Here is a 25,433-nt window from a genome sequence, read left to right as displayed (position 1 = left end):
CTATGCTCACATGAATTGTAAGCTCTGAAGACCACATGGAAAAGGTGATCTGGAATTCAGGGAATCACTTGGAGATTATTTTAACCGATAGTAAAATGAGATAATATGGACTTGTTACAATCGGAATAGAGAAGCTGTTAGTGTTTTATTTATGTAGAACAACTTGTTCTTGTATCTTGGAAAAACTACTAGGCTCTTCAAGTTATACCAAATATTTGTGTTGTGTTTGTACTATTACAGCTGATTCATGGTATAAAAATACTGTGCCTTTGTAGCTTACAGAAGGTATTTTTAAGTATCAAAATAATAGAAATATCATCCAAATAGTTCATGAGTCCTTGATTGACAGCAAGGCATCTTTGAAATAAGCCAGACTTTCTGTTGGAAGTTTAGGTTTCTGAAAAGTTTTATTCCTGTCATTCAGGGATATACCTTGGTAGTTTGCATAAAGCAGTCCCCTGAGCTTAAAAAGCAGTCCCTGCTGAGCTCCATAATCAGCCTTTAAGAATGAGCAAATACTCACTGATTTTCTTTCTTTAGAGTAAAGGTGCTAGCGCTGGAAGAGAATGGACCGAACAGGAGACCCTTCTACTTCTGGAGGTAAGCAGATTAATGGTGGAGCCCCTTTATCCGTATATGAGATGTGTGCTAAGATTCTGTGACTAGCAATCTAAATATACCTGTGGTGTTTGATAAAAGTAGTGTCCAGTTAAGCTTAAAACTCAGGTGATTGTACAAGTGCTTTTTCCTTTCAACAGCCGTCGTGCTTTGATAGTTGATATTCAGTCCTTTTGTGTACCTCCCATTTTATAGTGCAGAGTATTAAAAACACATGTACTTGTGCATTTAGATTCAATAAAATTAATAATTTTTACAGTATTATCAAGGAAATGTTTACATGAAGCTGGCTTATTTTGTTTTGTGTGTGTAGCAATGATGAATAAAGTGACTACTAAGACAGTTTGGTGTCACTGCCTTGATTTGTCCTAAGATGCCACCTCTGTTTTTGTACCTTCAGTGCAAATGTCAATATAATGAAAAGGGCAATGGTGTCTTAGTATTATGAAAATTGTTTGACCTCACAGTCCTCTTGGAAGAGTCTGGTACCCCATGGGCATATCAAGGACCATACTTGGAGATACAGTGGGCCCGATGCCATCTTGGTTTCTGTATTGCTTTGATTTGCTTCTTCAAGTTTTTCCAACAGTTGTGTTTCCTTTATAAGTTTTAGTGGTGCATTAAACTATTTTCTTCTCTTTTTTTATATTCCTCTTCTACTTTTCCTTGTTCTCTCTTCCCTCTCCCTGTCTTTCTCTTTCTCTCTTGTGATCAAAATTCAAAAAAGTTTCTCGTGGGGTTTTTGCAGCTATTTTCATTTATTCTTATCTGCCCATTTAGTATTAGTGATATGCTGAGAGCTTTTTTTCTGACGCACTTTTTATTTATTTTAGTATTGTTTTGTCTAGCCATATCTGCCAGGGATGTTATTAAAAAGAATAGTGTTCTCAATACTTTTGGGGGAATATAACATGCTTTTGTATTGCTGTTTTGGTATCTTTGGGCTCTGAGGGGAAATTTAGTTTTTGAACAACAACTAGAACAACAGTAGTTCTTTTTCTTGCTGCACATTGATGCTTATAATTTTATTCTCTTCTACATTTAAAATTAGTGGATAGTAAATGTAGAGTGATGTACAAATGGCTGAGCTGTTGTTTACCCTGAACTTATCCAAGAAAACCACAGTGCATTTTCTGTCTTGCAGGTGGAATCTGCAGTGGTTGATTTTTCTTTTAAACGTGTAATTGAGTCAACAGGTATTGTCTGCACTTACCCAAGGAGAAATAAAAGTCTTCCAACAACAGTGTTTACCACTAACATCTTCCATTTATATAGTTTATTTAGAGACAATCAATCACTTAAGAATATAAATTCAGATGAAAAATTTTAGGATTTATAATAACAATTTGTCCCTAATGAATTGATAAATCTGATAGACTCATTGGAGTTTATTATTTCCAATTAAGCATCATATCATTTTATTAGATAAATATATCACACAAGCAGCATTTCACATATTTTTGATTACTCTTAGACCACTCACTTTTATTATTAAAAAGTCTTATTTGTTAGGTCTTTTATCACATTTTCTTTTATTAAATTATTATGTAAGATCAAGATGATGATGACTTGTTTGGATAAGATTTCAATTATAAAAAATGGTGGGGAATTTCAGGTGTTTCACCTGAAAATGTATCATCAGAAACCATAAAAGCCTAACTCAAACCTTATAGCAGATTGAAATTTCATTGGTAACATCAGGGTACCAGAATGAAGGAAGTAGTGGTACCACTCTATTCCATAGTGATTGAGGGAATTGTGGTTTTGGGGTTTTTTTTGTTTTTTTTTTTAAGTAAGAGCCTTTCACAGTTTCTTTTAGGTCCACAAATGGTTACAGTATTCTTCTGGTTATTTATAATTGTCCTTGGATTTGAAATTGACAAGACTTGAATCTATGAGCTTATTATCCCTTCATAACTTTAGTCTTTATCATGTATGCTCTGCTTTCTTATTCCATGTATTTATTTCCCTTAGATAATTAATAGACATAAAATCCTATATCTGCAAATAAAATCCAAAAGAGTTATTAATGTTTGTATATTGCTGGAAGAGTTTCTCACATTTTTTATGTTAGCTAAATTATGAAAACAGTAGCATTAGGAGATGTTCAGTAAGCAGCATCAAAGATTTTCTCATAGTATGCATACAATTCACATGTTAGGGAATATTTTGTCCTGCGAAATTTTGAACTGCACTGTAGATGAGTGGGTCTTCCATTTAAAAACTGGTTGTTAGGAAAAGCATTTTTTATAGGGTACTTTTTTCATTTGAGAGCCATAGAAGAGTCAAATTTCTTTCCTGATTTTAGTCCAGTTTTCTGTGGTTAAGATCTGTAAATTTTATTAGGTATTGTTTCAGGCACCATGACAGACACTGCAGATTGAGATGCCTAGGACACAGTCCCTACCTTTAAGGAGTTTCTAGTCCGATGGTTGACAGATACATGTAAAAGACAACTTGAATGTAGTGTTCCCACTTTCATGATTGGAGGTATGCAAAAAACATGTAACAAGAAACCTGTACAGAGGAGTTGCTATGCAAGTAGTCACAGGATAAGATATAATGGATAGCTTCCTGGGAATGGTATGGCTGTGTTGGTTCTAAACTGTACATAGGCACAATGCTTAGAATAGAGTTGTGGGCTCTGGGTATTCTTGGAACAAAAAAAGCAGGGAGTCGGGTGAAAGAAGTAGTCCTGATCATGTCTGGCCTTAATTCCATAGATAATGATGAGCAATGACATAGTTTTAAGCAGGAGAGAGACAGAGTTTTCTGTGAAACGTACTTTATTCTAGCAGCACAAAGAATGAATTTAAGGATAGAGAGACAGGCAATTCTGAGAATGCAGGTAAATAATGATGAAGACCTGAACCTGAGTTATGGCAGGAGGAATAAAGGTGTTTTGCAGTATTATAAGATAAGTACTGAAACTTTTTTCTGTATGTCACACCCCTTCCCTTGCACCCTTTTTCCTGGCCAGTCTGTCATCGTGTTCTGTTTTAAAATCCTCTCTCCAGTTGTCCTCACTTATATAACAGTGCCCAAGCTCAGACATTCACTATTTCTCAGCCTTATGCTTTTCTGGATGTTGGCTCTTGCTTAGATTTTGCATCTCAAGGGGTTTCCCTACTCCAGCTTTATTCTGGAAAAAACTTCCTGAACTTTCTTATTTTCCCTGGCTGGAGGAAAATGAATAAAGAAAAAAAATTTTAAATAACATATTTGTTGGAAAAGTTTATGATAGAGTAAGCCAAGAAAATCCCTACCCAAAATCAGAAACTTGAGATGTCCCCAGTAGATATATTTCTGGCACCAAGGACCCTATTGAGATTTTTCTTTATTCTTATAATATGGGTCTTTTTTCTAAGTAATTCCTTCTAGAACTACCTGAGGTCGCTGAATATCCAGAGGAAACTCAGAATTAGCCTCATTTTCAAGAGATTTAATGAGTAAGACAATTCGCTGGCTTGGGTTTTGAGGAGTCCTCTACTACTCCAGCAAGAATGAAAGCCTGGAGCAGCAGTTGGAGCCCAGGTTTAAAAATTCACTGAGGCAAGTAAACATGGAGAGAACTATTATTATAGAGTGCTCATCTCACAAATTAGACTCTAGAACAAGGTTTTTCAATTGCAGCACTATCGACATTCGGGCCAGATAGTTTTGGGAGTGGTGGGCATCTTGTGTGCATTGTAGGATGTTTAGCAGCATCTGTGGCCTCTGCTCACTAGATGCCAGCATCTCCCCAGTTGTGTCCACCAGAAATGTCTCCAGACATTTCCATATGTCACCAAGGAGACAAAATTGCCCCTGGTTGAGAACCATGGTCCTAGAGAGAATGGTATGAGAGTAGCAACTTCAGTAAGCCACTAAATAGATTCTTTTTATCAAGTTAATTCCTTGACTTTCTTAGCACCACCTATTTTTGTTTTCTTCCTGCTGTTCTATCCTTTTTCCTTTTGGAGACCCCATTTTACTCTCTCACTCTCTTTTTTTTTTTCCCCCCAAGATGTAAAACATTTACTTTAATATGAATGCCATATTATTTACTACATAAAAGTCTCTTAAATGTTACATCCTGTATTGTATGTTTTGTAAATATAAACTATCTTATTATATGCTTGGGTTCTGTCTAATAAAAATGTTGCTCTCTATACTATGAATTATAGTTTCCATTAGGTTCATATTATCTTTCAATTCTATTTTTCCATAAACTTCTTAAAGTACCCTAGTATCATTAGACCCTTTTATCCTTTGCTTTATAAAAATGTACTACAGGTTAGAGATCGATTTTTGACCCAGTTTGATTCTTCTTAGTAAGAATATTTAGCCAGTTTATGAGTATATCTCATCTGTACTTGTGTCTATCTATTCTATGCTAATTTTAATGTTTCCTTGCTGTTTTTCTTCTGCTGTGTTTTCTTGCTTTTCACCACTTTCTCTCCAGTGAAAACTATTGGAATGTATATGTTTTATTTTTGTCTGTAACATTTATCTCAATGTGAAATTTACTTATGTGAAGTAGTATCTATTGTTTTTCCCCATTCAACGTGTGCATAAAACAAGGTTATACCCACCCCTTCCCCAACTAGGGATTTGGAAATTTTCTTTTTACACTATCAGTATTTACAATATAGACAAACTTGCTGCTTTTTTTCTCTCTAAATAAAGTAAACAAAATAAAATTTATTTTTAAAATAAAACTGTAGTTTTTCATTTTCATCAGATTAACATTTAGAATGCCTTCACTCTATTTGTCCTGTCAACAGTGACAAGGCCGTCTTATTTTACTTATGTTTAGTTTAAGAATACACATATCTTTATCTACAATGCTCCATGCTAAAAATAAAACAGTACTTAGTTGCCCAGTATATCGAACATTTGGCATACCCTTTTACAGTTTCAAACTATGCAAACTGCGATTTTAGACTCTGCTTACAAATCTATTTTTGTATTTATTTTTATTACCCATATATAACAATTTAAACCTAATGCTTCTTAACTGGTTCTAATGCTTACCATGAATTCTTTCATATAATTGCCTTCCTACTCTTTAGTTAGCAGTAAATCATTCAGAAAGTTTTTCAGGGAAGGTGCTTGGTTGACGTTCTTTCTTAACTCCTGCATAGTTAAGAACATCTTCCAGTTGCCTTTGTTCAGAAATGATAACTTGCAAGGTGTTTAATTCTTGGTTCAAATTATTTTCCCTTAAAACTTTGTAGATATTATTCCATTGTCTTCTGGCATCTAGAATTGGAAGAGAAAAATCTGAGGTCAGCCTTACTTTTGCCCCTTTATAGGTAACTTGCTTTCTTTGTCTGGATACTTGCAGAATTTTTTCTTTATTCTTGAAATTTAAAAACACCACCAGAATATGTCTAGGTGTTGCTTTCTTTTTGTCAAATTTTAAGGATACTCTGTACACTTTTTCCATTTGTAGATCTAGTTCACTCTTCAGCTCCGAAAAATTTTCTTCAATTAGTACCTTAATTATTGTTTCATCTCCATCTGCTTTGTCTGCTGTTTCAGGTATTCCTGTTATGCGTAGATTATATCTCCTGGAGCAACCCTCTAGGTTTTGCTTTCTCCTCTTTTCTTGATTTTTATTTATTTTTTTGCCACTGGCCATGATGGGGATCTGAACCCTTGTCTTTGGTGTTGCAAGGCTGTGCTCTAACCAGCTGAGCCAACTGGCCAGTCCTCTTTTTTTATCATGATTTCTTTTCTCTTTTTCGTCACATTCTGTGAGACTTTTTCTTGTTTTGCATTTACTTCAGTAATTCTATTTTGTGGACAATCAGCCTTGTACATTTCTGTTACCTCTCTCTACTCCCTGATACTTTTCAAGCTCTGTGACCTTCCCTTCTCCTTCACTGCATATAGGTTGTTAAACCCCCATATTAAAGGATTCTTAAACTTTCCTATATCTTCTGTTTCTACTGCTGTATCTATTTCAAGAGGAGGAATTTTCTTGATTACTTAGCTCTGCTCCTTTCTTCTGAACTATAGTATTACAACCATTTCGATAGCTCTTTCTCAGTAAAGGGGACCAAAAACGAAGATTAAGAGAGGTCTTCCACAGCACAGCACGGAAAATAAAATGTCCAGAATCCCTTTTTATTCTTTTTTTGGAGATTATCCGGATTTTCCTTGAAAAAGTATAAATTTTAATACAAGAAATTTTTGTAATTTATAAATTTTAGAATCAGTTTATCAATTTCAACAAAAACAACAAAAGCCTGCTTTGAGTTTAATTGGGATTGCGTTGAGTCTGTAGTTCAGCTTGGAAAGAATTGATATCTTAACAATATTGAGACTCATAATGAATGAGCATGATATATCGCTTCATTTATTTAGGTTTTATGAGTTCCCTCACCATGTTTTGTTTTTTCCAGCATATTGATCTTACACACACTTTGTTATATTTATTTTTAATTATTTCATTTTTAATGCTATTTTAAGTACCTTTTTTCCAATTTAAAATTGTTCATTGCTATTACTATACATAGAAATATAGTTGAGTTTTTCTATTGCCCTTCTATCCTGTGACTTTGTTCAGCAATTTAGTTTTAGTACCTTTTTGTAGCTTCCTTACGATTTTCTCTGTAAACAATCATGTCTGTATTAGTAAAAGGCAGTTTTACTTCTTCCTTTAATAAATGCATGCCTTTTAATCATTTATTTTTGCCTAGTTGAGAACTTAATATAACGAATGCCATCAAATCTGCCTGTTTTCTTATGTGTGATGTACCTATTTACATTAGTTAAAAAAACACCTATTTAAAGAGTAAGTCACAGTCTTCTAATGTCATTACATATTATTTCCTTGTTACCTGACCGTAAAGCTTTTATGTTCTTCTATTTTAGGCCCTGGAGATGTACAAGGATGATTGGAACAAAGTGTCAGAACATGTTGGAAGTCGTACTCAGGATGAATGCATCCTCCACTTTTTGAGGCTTCCCATTGAAGACCCATACCTTGAGAATTCAGATGCTTCCCTTGGGCCATTGGCCTACCAGCCTGTTCCCTTCAGCCAGTCAGGAAACCCAGTCATGAGTACTGTTGCTTTTTTGGCATCTGTGGTGGACCCACGTGTGGCATCTGCTGCAGCAAAAGCAGCTCTGGGTACGGATTTTCTTTGCTAAGCCATCTCTCCAACACAAAAATTTAATTCACCTCAATTTATCTTAAATTTAAATGTTTTCAACTGTTACATTCATTTCTCCTATATAAATAAAAGAAAAATCAGACATTACTCCTTCAGAATACCATGTGCATTATAAAAGTATAACATTTTAAAGTAATAGACTTACAATACAGTTTTTAAGTTAAGGACTTTTATTAGAAACTGGAGGGGCAGAAGAGTTTTTTGGGTATATTTTATGATTAGTTTGGAATTTGATATACCTGACAAAGTAAGTAATTTAATATTCCTGGATTATAGCACGAACTTTCTCATACCATAGAACTCTTTCTTGGCTTTGTGGTTGTTTAATCCTTGCTGTTTTCTTGATATCAGTCTAGCCAGAAGAGATAAAATTTGGACTGCAGGGCCGAGCCTGTGGCGCACTCGGGAGAGTGTGGCGCTGGGAGCGCGCGCGGGTTCGGATCCTATATAGGAATGGCCGGTGCACTCACTGGCTGAGTGCCGGTCACGAAAAATGACAAAAAAAAAAAAAAAAAAATTGGACTGCAATTTTGATTGATATTGATAGAAATTTAAAGATCTCTGTTATGTAGCAAGGTACTGTGACATATAGGATAAAACCCTAGCGTCATACATAGAATTTCATTACTGTGTATTTCATCTGGCCTGCTTGTTTTGCTGGTATAAGGACTGAGTCTCCAAAGAGGTCACTATTCCCTAGGTATTAATATTGTGTTGGATTTACTAGTGATCTTACATTGAAGCAAATATTTGTGCAAAACAGTTACTGTTTGATTTTTATTCTTGAACCAGAGGAGTTTTCTCGGGTACGAGAGGAGGTACCACTGGAATTAGTCGAAGCTCATGTCAAGAAAGTACAAGAAGCAGCGCGAGCCTCTGGGAAAGTGGATCCCACCTATGGCCTGGAGAGCAGCTGCATTGCAGGCACAGGTCCTGATGAACCAGAGAAGCTTGGTGAGTCACTGCTGCACCCAAGGACAGTGTTATATTCCCTATCAGCTTTCTAAAATAATTGCGTTTGATTGCACTTAAAAGTGAGTACAATGATCAGTACAAATGTGTCTCTTAAAATTAGTATTTGATTTTCTTTCTCTTATCTCTTCCTTTATGGTAGCTAGAACTAAAATATTGTCTCCTAACTGGTTTTTGCCCCACTGTGTTATTTATTTATTTCTGTTTTTGTCATAACTGTTAACAGTTCACAGTTGTGAATCATGCAATGGCTGTTTGTAGACCTAGGTTTTGAGCATATAGACATAAGAATGCTAAAAGGACTTTTGTGTTTATTTTCATTTATATGTTGCTGAGTGGGTTAAATTCATTGGTTTTTTTTTCTTTTTTCTTTTTTCTTTTTTTACTGAGGTAAAATTCCTAAAACCTGAAATTCTCCATTTTAACCACTTATTTGTTAGTATATAGTTCAGTAGCTTCTAGTACTCATATATTCACAGTGCTGTGCATCCATCACCACCATCTAATTCCAGAACATTTTTATCACCCCAACAGAGAATCCAGTACCCATTATGCAGTCAATCTCCATTTCTTCTTTCCCTCAGCTCTTGTAACAACTAGTTTGCTTTCTGTCTCTATGGATTTGCCTATTCTGGACATTTCTTATAAATGGGATCATACAATATATGGCTCTTTGTGGCTGGCTTCTTTGACCTAGCATGTTTTCAAGGCTCATCCATGTTGTAGCATTAATTAGTACTTTATTCCTTTCTGTGCTGAATAATATTCCTTTAAGTGAATATACTGCATTTTGTTTATCTGTTCATCAATTCATGGACATTTGCATTGCTGCCACTTTTAAACTATTATTAATAATGCTATTATGAACATGTGTGTACAAGATTTTTGTGAACAGAGGTTTTTCACTTCTCTTGGGTATATACCTACCAGTGGAATCGCTGAATCATATGGTAATTCTCTGTTTAACTTTTTGAGAAACTGCCAAACAATTTTCATAGTGGCTGTACCATTTTCTGTTCCCACCAGTAATGTGTGAAGATTCTGATTTCTCCACATCCACACCAATCAATGCTTGTTTTCCTTTTGTTGTTGTTGATAGCCAACCTAGTAGTTTGAAGTAGTATCTCTTTGTGATTTTTCTTTGTATTGATCTAATGACTAATGATATTGAATATCTTTTCATGTGTGCTTACCGGCCATCTCTTCAATGTCTGTTCAGATCCTTGCCTGTTTTTAGAATAGAATTTATTTTTTAGAACAGTTTTAGGTTTATAGAAAAGTTGAATGGAAAATAACAGAGTTCTCATATATCATCTGACCCCACACATGCGTAGTGTCTTCCACTATCAGTCTCCCACACCAGAGTGGTCCTGGCTTCTTAGAGTGAGTTAGGAAGTCTTTATTCTGTTTCTGTCTTCTGAAAGAAATTGTGATGGATTACATTAATTGATTTTTGAACGTCGACCCAGCCTTGTATTGTGGGCTTACTATTCTGTTCCATTGATCTGTCTGTTCTTTCGCCAGTGCCACCCTGTCTTGATTACTGTAGCTTTATATTATAAAGTCTTTGAGTTGAGTAGTGTCAGTCCTCCAACTTGATTCTTCTCCTTCAATATTGTGTTGTCTATTCCAGGTCTTTTATCTATTTGTATAAACTTTAAAATCATTGTGTTGATATTCACAAAATGACTTGCTCAGATTTTGGTTGGGATTCTGCTAAATCTGTGCATCAAGTTGGGAAGAACTGACATCTTGACGATATTGAGTCGCCTTGTCCATGAACATAGCGTTATCTCTCCATTTATTTAGTTCTTTGATTTCTTTCATCAAAGTTTTATAGTTTTCCTCATGTAGATCTTGTACATATTTTTTTAGATTTATACCTAAGTATTTTATTTTGGGGAGGTACAAATGTAAAGAGTGTTGTATTTTAATTTCACATTCCTCTTGTTCATTGCTGGTATATGGAAAAGCAATTGACTTTTGTAAATTAACTTTGTATCCTGCAACCTTGATAGACAGATGGTCCCCAGTTTAGGAAGGTTTCAGTTAACAGTTTTTCAACTTTACAATAGGTTTATTGTGGTATCAAATGCATTTTCAACTTATGATATTTTCAACTTAGAATGAATTTATCGGGACGTAGCCACACATTGTAAGTTGAGGAGCATCTGTAATCGCTTATTAGTTCCAGAAGTTTTTCTGTTGATTTTTTTGGATTTTCTATGTAATCATTTCATGCAAACACAGTTTTATTTTGTTTTCACCCATCTGTATACCCTTTATTTCCTTTTCTTGTCTCGTTGCATTAGCTAGAACTTCCAGTATGATGTTGAAAAGAAGTGGTGAGACACTAACTCCTTGATTTGTTCCTGAGATTAGCAGGAAAGTTCTAGTTTCTCGCCATTAAGTATAATGTTAGCTGGAGGTTTTTGTAAAATGTTCTTTATCAAGTTGAGGAATTTCTACTCTATTTTTATTTTGCTGGGGCTTTTTGTTATGAATGGGTGTTTGATTTTATCAAATGCTTTTTCTGCATCTATTGGTATGATCGTGTGATTTTTCTTCATTAGCCTGTTGGTGTGAGTGATTACATTATTTGATTTTTGAATATCAAACTAGCCTTGCATACTTCAGATTTCATTTGCTAATATTTTGTTCAGGATTTTTGCATCTATGTTCATGAAAGATAGTGATCTATAATTTTCTTTTTTTGGTAATGTCTTTATCTGATTTTGGTATTAGAGTAATACTGGCTCCTTAGAATGAGTTAGGGAGTCTTCTGTTTCTAGCTTCTGAAAGAAATTGTAGAGAATTGTTATATTTGTTCCTTAAATGTAAAATTCACTAGTGAACCCATCTGTCCTGGCCCATTTTTTAATTGGGTTCTTTGTCTTTGTTCTTGAGTTATAAGAGTCCTATATTCTGGATACTAGACCCTTATCAGGTAAATGATTTACAGATATTTTCTCCCATTCTGTGGGCTGTCTTTTCACCTTTTTTTTTTTTTTTTTGGACAGCTGGCCTAGTACAGGGATTTGAACTCTTGACCTTGGTGCTACCATGCTCTAACCAACTGAGCTAAGTGGCCAGCCGCTCTTTCTTGATATAGTATTTTTGCATAGTTTTTAATTTTGATAGTCTAAATCATTTATTTTTTCTTTTGTTGCTGTTCTTCAGGTATCATATCTAGGAATCCATTGCCAAATCCAAGGTCATGATTTATCACTATCTTCTAAGAGTTTTTTAGTTTTAGCTCTTACATTTAAGTCTTTGATTCATTTTGAGTTAATTTTTTGTATGTGATGCAGGGTAGCAGTCCAACTTAATCTTTTGCATGTGGATACCCAGTTGTACCTGCAGCATTTGTTGCAGACACTATTCTTTCCTCATTTAATGGTCTTGACCCCCTCATTAAAAATCAGTTGACCATCCATGTATGGGTTTATTTTTGGACTCTTAATTTTATTTCATTGATCTTTATGTCTATTCTTATATCTTTTTCATTTATTCTTATAGAATAAAGATAATATGAAGTAAAAATTTAAATTGCCAGCCAGTGATCTACAGATCATATCATCTGAACTCCCCAGTGGTTTGAGTAGATATTATTGAGGTCCCTTCAAGCCTGAAATATTGTTTCCAAGTGTTTGCATAGGGCCTATCCCTGTTGTTCTCTCTGCTGTCTTTAAAGTGTGAATCTAGCAGTCTCATTTTGCAGATATGGAAGCAGATTTTCAGATTAATCAAACCTCTTACTCTAGCCCTCAAAGCAGCAAACTATTGCCCTAACTCTTCTCAACATTTATTACATTCAGAGTATCAAGCCTTTGATTTAAAAAGCAATTTGAGAGTATCTGTAGTAATTCTTAGTTTGAAAACTCATTTATTTTCCTTTTTCTTAGATGGAGACTGAAATTAGCAGGCCAGCCCACATCTCTTGCTCCTTGTTGATTCTGCACCACAAGACAGTGCCCAGCTTAGGCAGGGAAAACCTACGGCTAATGAATGCCTGTGTCTTACTTTCTTCAACTTTCTTTGTGTTTTAGGTTTATTTGTAGGGTCTTTTGGTCCCCTGTGGTCATGGAATTGAAAAGGGTTGGCAGGACCTTTTTATGTGATTCAGTGAAGTTTCTGTACTTTGCAAAATGAGGGACGTGTTTTTACATGTAGATCTTCAAAAAAATTTTTGGTAGAAGATACCGTAGAGCAGGAGTGGCTAAGAAACAAGTTGCAATTTAGTCATTTCTAGTTTAGTGGGATTTGAAACAAAGAAGACAAAAATATCTAGTAACAACCTTAGTCCTTGTGAGGCTAGATTCTCCTGATTCACTAAGAAATGTACAGTTTCCACAGTGTGCAAAGCATAGAGCAGACTGCTGCGGAAGCATTTGAGAGTACAAGGGTTGATGTTTGAATGGAATGAGCAGTAAAATTCATTCACAGTTTCTGGAAGTAGGCTTAATTAACCTTTCCCAACTGTGATATATACTCAGTAGTTGCAGCAACAGAATTTGGGTCCTTTTGTAGTTTAATAAGGACTAAGGAAGATATCACTATAAATTGGTTATTTCTGAATGAGTTGTGAATAGGTTTTATAACTAATGCTGGCCTGTTATAGTTAATATGATTTATATTGAGCTGGGACTAGTGGACTAAATTAGGAAACAACAAATGTTTCTCCCTTGGGAATTGGTTCAGAAAATTGTAGAGGGAACTCAGTATACCTCATATGTTTCATACAGCAGAATAGTGCCTTATTGAATAGCACACTGATTTGAAATAGAATGATGTATGATTTTACTTAGCAAGACAATAGTGTATTTGGATGGTAGGTTCATAGTACTATTTACTGTGACACTTAATTTACTATGTTATATATGTTACTTTGTGTGTATTAACTATGGTGAAATTATAAAATAGAAAAAATATACCTTCTTATGGAATATAAAACTTTTTGGATTCCTGTCATTAACCTATACAACTTCATTGTGAATTTGGATTGGGGAGGAAATATATGAAATATATAGTGAAGTGAAACTAAAGATGAATGAACACTCAGTTAATAACCTTTTATATTCATATTTTAAGACACTTTTCATAGGAATTATTTAGGAAATGAATGTGTAAATCAAGGGGCTTCTTCATTCCTTCCTCATTAACTGTGGTCATTCACCAAGATCTACTGATTTCTCTAAATTTATATGATTTTTTTGTTTTTTGTTTGACCAGAGACCATTGTAGGTATACAAAAAATGTTGGTATTTGAGACCTTTTATATTCAACAAGAAATGTTATTGGGTTTTATTTGTCCTGAGATAGAGGGAAGTTGGGAGAAGTTAAGAGAAAAGAAAAGAGGCTTTTTAAATTCTCAGATGCAGTTGGAAACCAGCATTTCTTTCTGAGTACCCACATTTGACCCACATAATATAGAGGTTTTCTGATTGGTCATTTGGGTTTCTTTTCAGAAGAACCTTTTAGAGGAAGTAGCATTATTTTTATTGTGAAAACAAGAAAATTGAGGCATTGCAAGGTTACACAGATGTGTGTGTATCTGAGCTAAATTTTGAACCTAAAACTCTCCAAAGCTCAACATTTGTTCAGTGGAGCAGGCTGCCAGAAGTCAAATATGTAGGTATTTCTGTGTAGTTTTCATTAATTGAACAGGATCTTTAAAGGCCTAATGGCTTGAAAATACTGTAGTCTCCTTCATACTGTGGGAACTGCTACAGAAAAGGACCCAGATCCTCCTGGGAATCTAGGATTTGCTTAAGGAAACAGGCAAATATACCAGGCATAGCTGCTGTGGTTGATTTACATATGTGCCAATGAATGCAGACAAAACCCACACCAAAATTCAATCAGTGTGATTCAGTGTGTGAGACTGTGAGAGAGAAGCATTTTGGATGGAAGGTCACTCTTAAACTAGACTTCAAAAAAAAAAAAATCATAGTGATAAGACTGTAAATGTGTCATGTTATCATGTCATTTCTTTGTGTTCTAGGTGCTAGGGTGTTGCTTTGCCTCACACAGATTTGTCACCTCTCTTCCCCTGGGTGACAGAGCCACAAAAATTACTCAAAGCCCATTTCTTCCAAGCAGTGAGAGACCCCAAAGGGGTTAATCTCCCGGAACCTTCAGGAGAGAGGCATTCCTTCCTTTTGGGAAATTAACCACAAATTGGGGTTCTCGCCACGCATTTATTCTCCAGACCAGGAAGTTACAGGAAAAGAACATAGGTGGGGTTATGACCAATTATAGTTTAACAATAAAGGCTAGTAACTTCAGCCAAACAAGCAAAGTGACATTCCATACTGTAGTTTGCAAAAGGTTAAGTCGATCCACCAATAAAGGCTTGATCTTAGCAAACATTATCTTTCTTACACAGCTTCCCCAACATTTTTTTACATATCAATTGAGTAACTTGTCTGTCCTTGAGCCAGTAACCTTGCTGTGCCACAATTCCTTATCTTTCAACAGAGACTTTAGCCTGGAGAAAGTTTCGGGTCTTTTGCAAGGTTGACATTTCTATATGTACTTTTAAGAAGTTAGGCTGAACCTGAAACTGCAGGGCTTTGGAGGCCTTATGAGATACATTTGCTTTATAGTATACTCCAGTAGGGTACTGATAAACAAAGTAAACCAAAATCCCTGCCGACATGGACTTTATATTTTAGATGTGTGGATCGGACAGCAATCTAATCAATTAAGTAAAACTTAGAATATATAAAGTATTTATTTTTTTATTATTTTTGTTTATGGTGGCTGGCCGGTATAGGGATCAAATCTTGGACCCTGGTGTTATCAGTACAACACTCTTAACTAACTGAGCTAACTGGCCAGCCCAAGAATATATGAATTAAATTTAAATGTATAGAAAGACCATTTTGTCTGATAAGTGCTGCAGTGCAAATTAAAGTAGGGATGGGGAGCATAAGGAAGAAGTATAGGAAATTGCAGTTTTAAATGGTCAGGGAACATCTCTCTGAGAAAGCGACATTTGAGCAAAGATGTAGATGAGGTGAGGGAGGGAGCCATGTAGACATCTAGGGTAAGAATGTTCTAGCTAGGAATTGGAAGCAGCCAGTGTAAAGGCCTCTGGCAAAGTTGAGGAATAGGAGGAGGCTCGTGACAAGTAGCTACATTGGTTGGGAGGGGAGGGCTTATGAGATAATAATACACACTGTGGGCCATTGTAAAATTTTAGTGTTTACTCTAAGTGAAATGGAGCCAGTGGAGGGGTTTGGGCAAAGAAGTGTCAGAATCTTACCTATATTTTAAAAGTCTCATTCTAACTATTGGATCAAGACTAGACCCTATCTAAAAGTTGTTAAATTTATTTATTAGTCAGGTAACACATAGTATATTTGAATATCAAAGAAAGTTTTCTTTACTGCATCACTAAAGTTTTTATTAAGAAGCATTGTTAAGGATTTTATTAAACAACTTTATTAATTTTTTCTTTCTTTCTTTTTTTTTTTTTAAAGATGACCAGTAAGGGGATCTTAACCCTTAGCTTGGTGTTGTCAGCACCATACTCAGCCAGTGAGCTAACCTGCCATCCCTATATAGGATCTGAACCTGTGGCCTTGGTGTTAGCCCCACACTCTCCCGAGTGAGCCACGGGCTAGCCCTTAAATTTTTCTTTACTTGACCTGGAGGTTAAACAAAATAGCCTTTCTGATAACCCGTTTACTTACAGCAAACATGCTGAAATATTGATAGTATAGCACAGTGAAATCTCATATACCTACTAGTTAGGTTCAACTTTGCCATATTTATCTATCTTGCTATCTAAATAAATTTTTCTGTTTTATTATTTTTGGTGTATTATTTCAGAGTAAGTTGTAGGCATCACAATTCTCTGTAATGTAAATAATTCATCAATCATTTCCTAATGAAAAGGATGTTTTCCTACATTAATTATCATAACAGCAATAAATCTTATCCCCTTTTTCTGACGTCAGCCCTTTCCCTCAAGAGAGTTGGAATGTGCATGTACATTCAAGGGCCAGTCAGGATCTGTCAAAAACTTTTTCTTATAACCTCCATTTGTATTTCCTGATCTCAAGTATTGGCTTTATTGCTTTTGCTACTGAGTAGATTTACTGCCTATATCTTAATTCCAGTTTAGAAAAATTTGAGAGAGTAAGTTAATTGATGTATTTTTCTTACAATTGACTATCCTTTGGGGGAAATTGAATCACAAGTAAAATGATCAGAGGAGATTCCTGTTTATATCAGTGAGTGGATTGTCCACTGAGCTCTTTAACAGCCTATGGAATACAGGGCTCTAAAGAATACATCTTGAGCCAGTTGTCACAGTTCTATGTAGAAGAACTCAACTAATCATTCCTAGTTTTCAAGAAGGTTAAGATCTAGTCTCTAGTTCATCATGCAATTAAGAAGAGTATTCTGACAATAGTAATATTGAAAAGGTCACTTTCTAGGAATGTAAAGTCCAGAACTGACTATTTTTAAAGTCAGGCACTTCTAAAACACCATGTGTGAAAACACACTAGGACAAGTGAATCTAAGAAAACAGTAGAATAGTATTCAATCATCAGACTTAACATTGTGTGGAGTGGGCTTCTGTCTTCTCCTTGTTACTGTTATATATAAAGGACGCTTTCAGATCTACTTCGAAAGACATTGAAATAGAGACTCAAACTTCTGAGCTTCTCATAACTGGACATTTCATGTCTAAGGACTGACTAGGATTTAAGTGACTTCCCTGCTGACTCATATTTATTAGGTGGTAGGATGTATATATTTAGGAAGAAATTGGCTCCCATTACTCAGTTGTCTGCCTCTTGGGGATTGTTTTACGTCTTCCTGTGTTCATTTTGTGTCATGTAAGATACAGTTAATATCCTCTGATAAAGGCTATTTTTTTGTACTAAATTGAACATACATGAAAAAATAATTCTAGTGGTGGAGGGTTGGGGATTATAATGAAGCATAGTGTTAATTGTTTAAGGAGGATTGTATATAGGAAGTGCTTTATGAGATAGCACAAGGGAAGACATAATTTTAGACTGAGGAGGACTTCACAAAGAATGTTGGATTTTAGCCGAATGTTGAAAAGGAACGTGTCACTGAGCAGATTTGAGCAAGTATTTATTCTGTAGAACAATGTGAACAAAGGCACAGAAATGGAAATGTAAGGTTATTCAGAGGGAGGGAAGTAAACCGTGTTGGCCACAATACCAGGTTCAAATACGGACGAGGAAAGAGAAGTCTGCAAAGGTAGGTTGTAGCTAGGTTACAGAGAGTGATATAAGACTCATAAGCATGTGCTGTGTACTGTTGGCTTTATGGAATGTTTGAACTTTAATACAGGGAATGACATGATTAGTCTCCCAGAAATGCTGAATGGGTTCCTGCCATGCACCTCATGCTGTTTTTCCCTGACAAGACAAAAATCATTTTTACTGGCAGTTCTCAAACTTTTTGGTCTCAGGACTCCTTTATATTCTTCAAAAACATCAGGAAGCCCCAAAATGCTTCAATTTATGTGGATTATGTCTGTTGATATTTACTATATTAGAAATCAGAACTAGGAAACTTTCAAAAGAGTTCTTAAGTGCACATTCCTTTAGCTATCAGAGCAATGACTTCATCATGCATCATGCATTCTCTAAAAAGTTGGACTCCACATTTGTGAGAGAATGAAAGTGGAAAAGGCAAGTAACATCTTAGGGTTGTTATGAAAGTCATTTTGACTTCGGGGAATGCCAGTGATGGAGTTTGGATGTGTTGTCCCCTCCAAAACTCATATGGAAATTTGATCCCCAATGTGGCAGCATTGGAAACTGATTGAGTCATGGGGGCGGATCCCTCATGAATGGATTAATGCCCTCCCTGGGGGAGGGAGGATTAATGAGTGAGTTCTCGCCCTATTAGTTCCCGCAAGAGCTCGTTGCTTAAAAAGACCCTGGCACCTTCTCTCTCTCTCTTGCTTCCTCTCTCTTGCTTCCTCTCTCTTGCTTCCTCTTGCCATGTGATCTGCTTGTACCTGCCGGCTGCCTGCCACTTTTCTGCCATGAGTAGAAACACCTTGAGGCCCGTGCCAGATGCAGCTGTCCCAGAATCATAAGCCAAATAAACCTCTTTTCCTTATAAATTACCCAGTCTCAGGTATTTCTGTTATAGCAACACAAAATGGACTAAAACACCCAGGGTACTTGGACCAGACTTTGTGAATCTCTGAATTAAACCCTGCCCTTGTAGAATATTTTGTTTTTGAGGGGGTAATATTATCATAAACAAAAAATAGAAATATGGCTATAAATAAAGGCACATGCGAAGGAAACACAATCAGTTTTGCATGGGTCAGTTAGGGAAGACTTCGCAAAGTAGGTGACCTTTTGAACAGGAATGAAAAAGGAAAAAAAGAATAAATGTGTGTGGCATATTCTGGAAGGAATACCAAGATGTCTGTGTGGAGCAGGTGCTGTGGCCAAGCACAGCCTAGGAGATGGGTGTGAGGCTGATTTTGAGGGTCTTTACCTTGTAGACATTGGGATGTCAGCAGAGAATAGAAGTACCATGATTCAGTCTTTTAGAAAATAACTGCTGGCAGTTTACAAGTGAGGTGCAGGAAATGGAGGGCATTCCCCCCAAATAATCATAATTCTTTGTTGGGGAGCATCATTACTTATTCATAACCCACTTTTATTAAAGGTGGCTATTTTCAAGCATCTAGTTTTCTTCCAATCTAACTTGCCCAGTTCCTTTAGCCCTTTAGGAAAAGATTTTTATACCTCTTCTCGTCCTGGTTTTGCTAACCATATTATTGCTAGAATGTCTTTGGTGCATGGCCCACTGGTTTATGTTATGTGCCTTCTTGTTTAAGTTGGGATTTTTTTTTTTTTTTTTTCCATTCTAATTATCCTCTTTAACTCTGCAGAAATGAGTCATACTATCCATTTGTGGGGAAGGATTCTCAACTCTGGTTTATCAGCACCAACAGGATGACATGGAATACATGAGAGGCTGCACCCATTTAAGAGTTTACAATTCTGACCAGTTCGGACCAAGAGAGAAGTTTTTTCTTCTTTTTCCAAGAAGATATCTAATAGCAGCTTTTAAAAGTCTTTTATAGGATAGAAACCACTTTACATAATCTAGCACACAGCATCTTGAGAAACACACAACACATAATTAAATTCTTAATAGACATCTGCTTAAAAGTCTGAACACTATCTCTTGGTTTTTCCACTTAAAGAGGGTCTGTCTTTAGCTGCACCCTCATATGAATAGCTGTTAAATATTATGTAACTGTTCATCTTGGAATCATAGGTAATTGAAGAGTTGATATCAAATTTGGCTTGCCTTACTATAAAGTGAGTGTAATCTTTTTGGAATGTGGAACTATAGATTGTGGGTCATCATTTCAAAAGCAGGTATCTTTGCCCAAAAAAATCATGTTGCATTTCTCTCACATAATACGCAATCTGTAATTAAGTTTATTTGGCCAAGGCAGCCTATTGCATATTCCGTTAAGAATAACCCATGAGGTTTTTGAGTTTTTTTAAACCGCAGCTGCATTTGGGTTTTGGTTTATTTTTTTGTTGTTGTTCAGATCTCTTTATTGTTATATTTTAATGTGTCTTAATCACCTTACAGATTTCTTCTGAACTAAGAATTAGAACATTACCAATAATTTGAATCACTCTGTTCCTCCCTTATCTCATCCTCTTACCTTTCCATTTTTAGCACTAAGAATCCTAAATTTTGAATACCATTCTAAATACTTTTTAAAATGACTTACATCACAAACAGATATACTTAAACAATATATGTTAAGTGCAGTTTTGCTTGTTTTTAAGCTTTAATAAACACAGTATAGTTAGACTTCTGATATTTGGCTTTTTTCTTTTTTTTTCCATTCAATATTATGTTTTCAAGATTTATCCATGCAGTCATTTATTTTCACTGCTGTAAAATACTCTGTTGTGTAATTGTATGTAATCCAGTTCAATTATCCATTCTATTATTGGATGGGCACTTTGAGTTGTTTCCTGTGTTTCCTTTTTCAAACATGCATGTATGGTCTTGTATATGCCTCACAATGCACATACACAGGGTTTCTCTTAGATTCTGTGCTACTTGAAGTGTGGTTGGTGGACCATCTGACACATCAGGACAAGGAGTTTGCATCATTAAGCTTGCTATTATATTCATTTGCTACATTTTCATCAGGTGAATTTCTCAAAGGAAGAATATTAAATATTCTTGAACATTTGAACTTGAACATTCTTGCTTACCTCCTTATTTTATTGTGGACCGGTTCTATGAGTAACAATGTAGGAAATTCCAGTTTTTTCCCAAAGTCACATCAGAGATTGATCAGTCACATCAGAGATTTATCAATTTTATTTGTCATTTGAAAGAACCAACTTTTGGGTATATTGATTCTATTGTTTTTTTTTTTAAGCTCTCTGTAGTATTTTTGCTTTTTATTTCTTTGATTTCTGTCCTCTTTTATTCCCTCCCTACCTTCTATATTTGTTACTCTTTTTCTGCTTTCTTATAAAGGACATATAGCTCAAACTTTGTACCTTTTTTCTTTTCTAATGTATGCCTAAGGCTTTACATTTCCCTGTAAGTACTACTATTACTGATTCCCACCATTGTTTCCAAGAAATTTTATATGAGGGTACTTCAAAACGTTCATGAAAAGATTCATATTATCTTTTAATTCTATTTTTCCATGAATGTTTTGAAGTATGCTTGTATTTTAATAATCAAATTTCATTGCATTTTGGTGAGAGAATTTGATCTGTATGGTAGTGATTTTTTGAAGTCTGTGGAGACTTACTTTATAACCTAATTTGTGATTACTATTTTTAAAATGTTCCTTTTGAAGTTAAAATTCATGTGTATTATTCTCTAATTGGTGGGTGTAGAATTCTACACATGTACATTAAAACCATCTTGTATTCACATCCACTGTATGTCTTGAGAGATGTGTTCAAATCCTTGACTATGACATTATGTTTTCATTTTCTCTTTGCTCCTCTCAGTTTTCGCTTATATAGTTTGAATACTAGTTTATTAGGTTTCTAAAAATATAGAAAATAATGTTCTGGTGGGTTAAACCTTTTCTTATAAGATTATCTTATATTACCTTATATTTCTAATTATGTGCTATTCTTAATAATACCATGGAAAGGCCACCATTCCTTGGATTCATTTTTGCTGGCATGTCTTTTTCCACGTTTCCCATCTTCTTTCTCTGTATCTGGGTCATTTCTTTAGATACGTTATCCAGTTCCATAACTTTATCTTCACATGGTCTATTCTCCTATTTGTTCTGATTTTATTTCCAGAAATTTTTTTGATCTTTTATTTTTTGAAAATCTCTGATCATCTTTAATATTCTCTTGTTGATTGGTAATCTTTATTTATTTACATGTTGCTTCCATGGCTATTCTGTATTTAGGATCTGTCAGATCTCATGTTTATTCTAAATCTGTTGGTTAATGTTTCTGCTTTCAGTCTTAGTGGCTTCCTTTCTTGGTGTTTGGTCTTTGCAAGCTTGTTACTTGGATATCCTATTGAATGAAGTTAGGATTAGAAAAACTGTCCTGCAGAGGATTTTTGTCTGCTTTTTCTGTTAGCCAGGGGTTGCCAGTGGCTTGGGACCACCACATTGGCCACCCTTGTTGCCAGCTCCGTTCAGGAATCTCAGGCTTCCCTTCTCTGCCCTGGACCTGGCTGGTCCACAGCTCAGCTTCCTGATGGCAGCTATGGTTCGGTGACCCAGTGCCTCCAAACTGTCCAGTGCTCAGGTCCTGACTCTGTTTCTTCCACTCTGTGATCCCACTTCTGGTACTGTAGGCTTCTGGCATTTTTTGAAGGTTGGTCCTTAGAGGTTCTTCTGCCTTGAGTGAAGTGAGATTCATGATGTCCCAACATATCACATCTCTTGGAGGTCCTAGTCAGCCATAATTCTTGAAACGATATTTTTTTCATCTTCAAGAACTAGGAAAGCAGGGATTTTCCTATTCAATAACTTAACACTTTATTTTTAAACAGGTTCATTTCAATATGTTTAAATACTCTCACTGAGGATAAATAATGTCATTCACAACAGGATAATATAAAATTTTAAGCTATAAGACATTTGAGCATTTTTATTTAAAAGTACAACAGACTCTCATTACCTTTGAAATCAATATTTGTTTTTGTATAACATTCTAAAACCAAAAATATTTATCCGAATGTTTTTGTATTTAAAATCTTAACACCACACTCAAGACTTTTCATTATTAAGCCCTTACCAGCATTATCTTCCGATTTCTGATTTTTTTCATCTGTTGTGTTGTATTTGCCAGGTGCTCTTGTGTCTTTTCTTCTCCTTGAAATGTCCTTCTCTGTACCTGTATTAACACTACCCTCCCCCTCCCCCTAACCATGTGCACCTAATAAATGCCCATGTAATCATTTATCCTTCCCTGAATGAGAGTTGTGCCCTCTGTGCTTCCCACAGCTTCTCATATATACCTCTTTTGCACTGTGGTGGACTTGTTGGTTTGTGTCCTGTACAGACAGAATGTGATGCTCTTGAGGTTTCAGTGATTATTTGGCTCAGCAGTATTTCTCCAATACCTGGTTCAAAATAGCTGCCCGTTAAGTGTCTGTTAAATAATAATGAATTATTTTTATCTTTTTGCTTTTTGTACTTAAAATTTTTTGAAGTTTTTTATTATTAGCATATTCATCATTACAGATCATAATCTTTCCCTGTGTCTGTGTCCACCACCCAACCCATCACTCCCCAATCTCCTTCCTTCCCCACTCCCCGCATCTGTAATATTCTTAGTTTTGTTCTCTCCTTCTGAAAATTCAATGTATTATTGTGGCCTTTTCTTTCTCTCCCCTGTTCTCTCTCCTCCCCTCCCCCTCCCTCTCCTTCCTCCATCCCATTTATGAGTGAGAACATGCGGTATTTCTCTTTCTCTTCCTGACTTATTTTGACTAAGATAATTTTCTTCAGGCTCATCTATATTGCTGCAAATGGCAGAATTCCATTCTTTTTTATGGCTGAGTAGTATTCCATTGTGTATATATGCCACATTTTACTTATCCAGTTGTCTGTCAATGGACATTTAGGTTGGGTCCATATTTTGGCTATTGTAAATAGAGCTGTAATGAACATGGGAACGCAGGTATCCCTTTGACATGATGATTTCCATTCCTTTGGATTTATACCCAGTAGTGGGATTGCTGGATCATATAGTAGTTCTATCTGTAGTTGTCTGAGAAACCTCCATACTCTTTTCCATAATGGCTGTGCTACTTTACAGTCCCACTCGTGGTGTAGAAGAGTTCCCCTTTCCCCACATCCTTACCAACATTTGTTATTCTCAGTCTTTTTAATAGTGTCCAGTCTAACTGGGGTGAGATGATATCTCAGTGTGGTTTTGATTTGTATTTCCCTGATGATTAGTGTTGCTGATCATTTTTTCATGTACCTGTTGGCCATTTGTATGTCTTCCTTTGAAAAATGTCTATTCATTTCCTTTGCTCATTTTTTAATTGGATTATATGGTTTTTTTACTGTATAGTTGTTTGAGTTCCTTGTATATTCTGGATATTAATCGCTTGTCAGATGTAGGGTTTGCAGATATTTTCTCCAATTTCATAGGTTATCTTTCTGCTCCATTGATTTTGCTGTGCAGAAGATTTTTAGTTTGATATAACCCACGTGTTTTATTTTTATCTTTTGTTACTTGTGCTTTTGGGGTCTTATTCATAAAGTCTTTGCCCAGTCCTATGTCCTGGAATGTTTCTCCTACGTTTCCTTTTAGTAGTTTTATGGTTTCGGATCTTATGTATGTCTTGAATCCATTTTGAGTTGATTTTGGTGTATGGGAGAGGTGCCAGTAGTTTCATTCTTCTACATATGGATGTCCAATTTTCCAAGCACCATTTATTGAAGAGGCAGCCTTTTCCCCTATGTACGTTCTTGTTGCCTTTGTCAAAGATCAGTTGGCTGTAAGTATGTGGGTTCGTTCCTGGGTTTTCTATTCTGTCCCATTGATCTGAATGTCTTTTTTTATGCCAGTACCATGCTTTGTAATATAATTTGAAGGTGGAAAGTGTTATGCTTCCAGCTTTACTTTTTTTGCTCAGGATTGCTTTGGCCATTCAGGGTCTTCTGTTCTATATGAATGTTAGGATTGCTTTTTCTATTTTTGTGAAGAATGTCATTGGTATTTTGATGGAGATTGCATTGAATTTGTAGATTCAAAGACATAAAAAAAGAGAAGATTACAGGCCAATATCCTTGATGAGCATAGATGCAGAAATCCTCAACAAAATATTAGCAATCAGAATACAGCAACACATCAAAAAATTATACACCATGATCAAGTGGGATTCATCCCATGGCTGCAAGGATGGTTCAACGTATGCCACTCATTAAATGTGATACATCACATCAACAAAATCAGAGACAAAAACCATATGATTATCTCAATGGATGGAGAAAAAGCATTCGACAGAATTCAACATCCTTCATGATAAAGACTTTTAGCAAATTAGGTATAGAAGGAAATTATCTCAACACAGTAAAAGCTGTATGTGACAAACTGGTTGTCAAATGCCCACTCTCACCACTCCTGTTTAACACAGTAGTGGAAGTACTAGCTAGAGCAGTCAGGC

The 25,433-nt window shown here is 35.6% G+C and overlaps 1 protein-coding gene across 8 annotated transcripts in view; it reads left to right on the top strand.

Annotated features, from left to right (window-relative positions):
- Positions 1–25,433, top strand: part of SMARCC1 (SWI/SNF related, matrix associated, actin dependent regulator of chromatin subfamily c member 1) — a 195,822-nt gene that overhangs the window by 106,205 nt on the left and 64,184 nt on the right. For all 8 annotated transcript variants that reach the window (XR_010024852.1, XM_063113542.1, XM_063113541.1 and 5 more), the window contains 3 exons: positions 541–600; positions 7,483–7,741; positions 8,577–8,738. Coding sequence is in view for 7 of the 8 variants with exons in the window: in XM_063113542.1 (XP_062969612.1) it covers positions 541–600; positions 7,483–7,741; positions 8,577–8,738 (481 nt within the window). In the remaining variant the exon portion in view is untranslated. The remainder of the gene's footprint in view (positions 1–540; positions 601–7,482; positions 7,742–8,576; positions 8,739–25,433) is intronic.

The sequence above is a fragment of the Cynocephalus volans genome, chromosome 11 (genome assembly GCF_027409185.1).
Source record: "Cynocephalus volans isolate mCynVol1 chromosome 11, mCynVol1.pri, whole genome shotgun sequence".
NCBI classification, from domain to species: Eukaryota; Metazoa; Chordata; class Mammalia; order Dermoptera; family Cynocephalidae; genus Cynocephalus; species Cynocephalus volans.
Note: the sequence above shows the minus strand (reverse complement) of the source record. Positions and strands in the feature narration are given on the sequence as shown.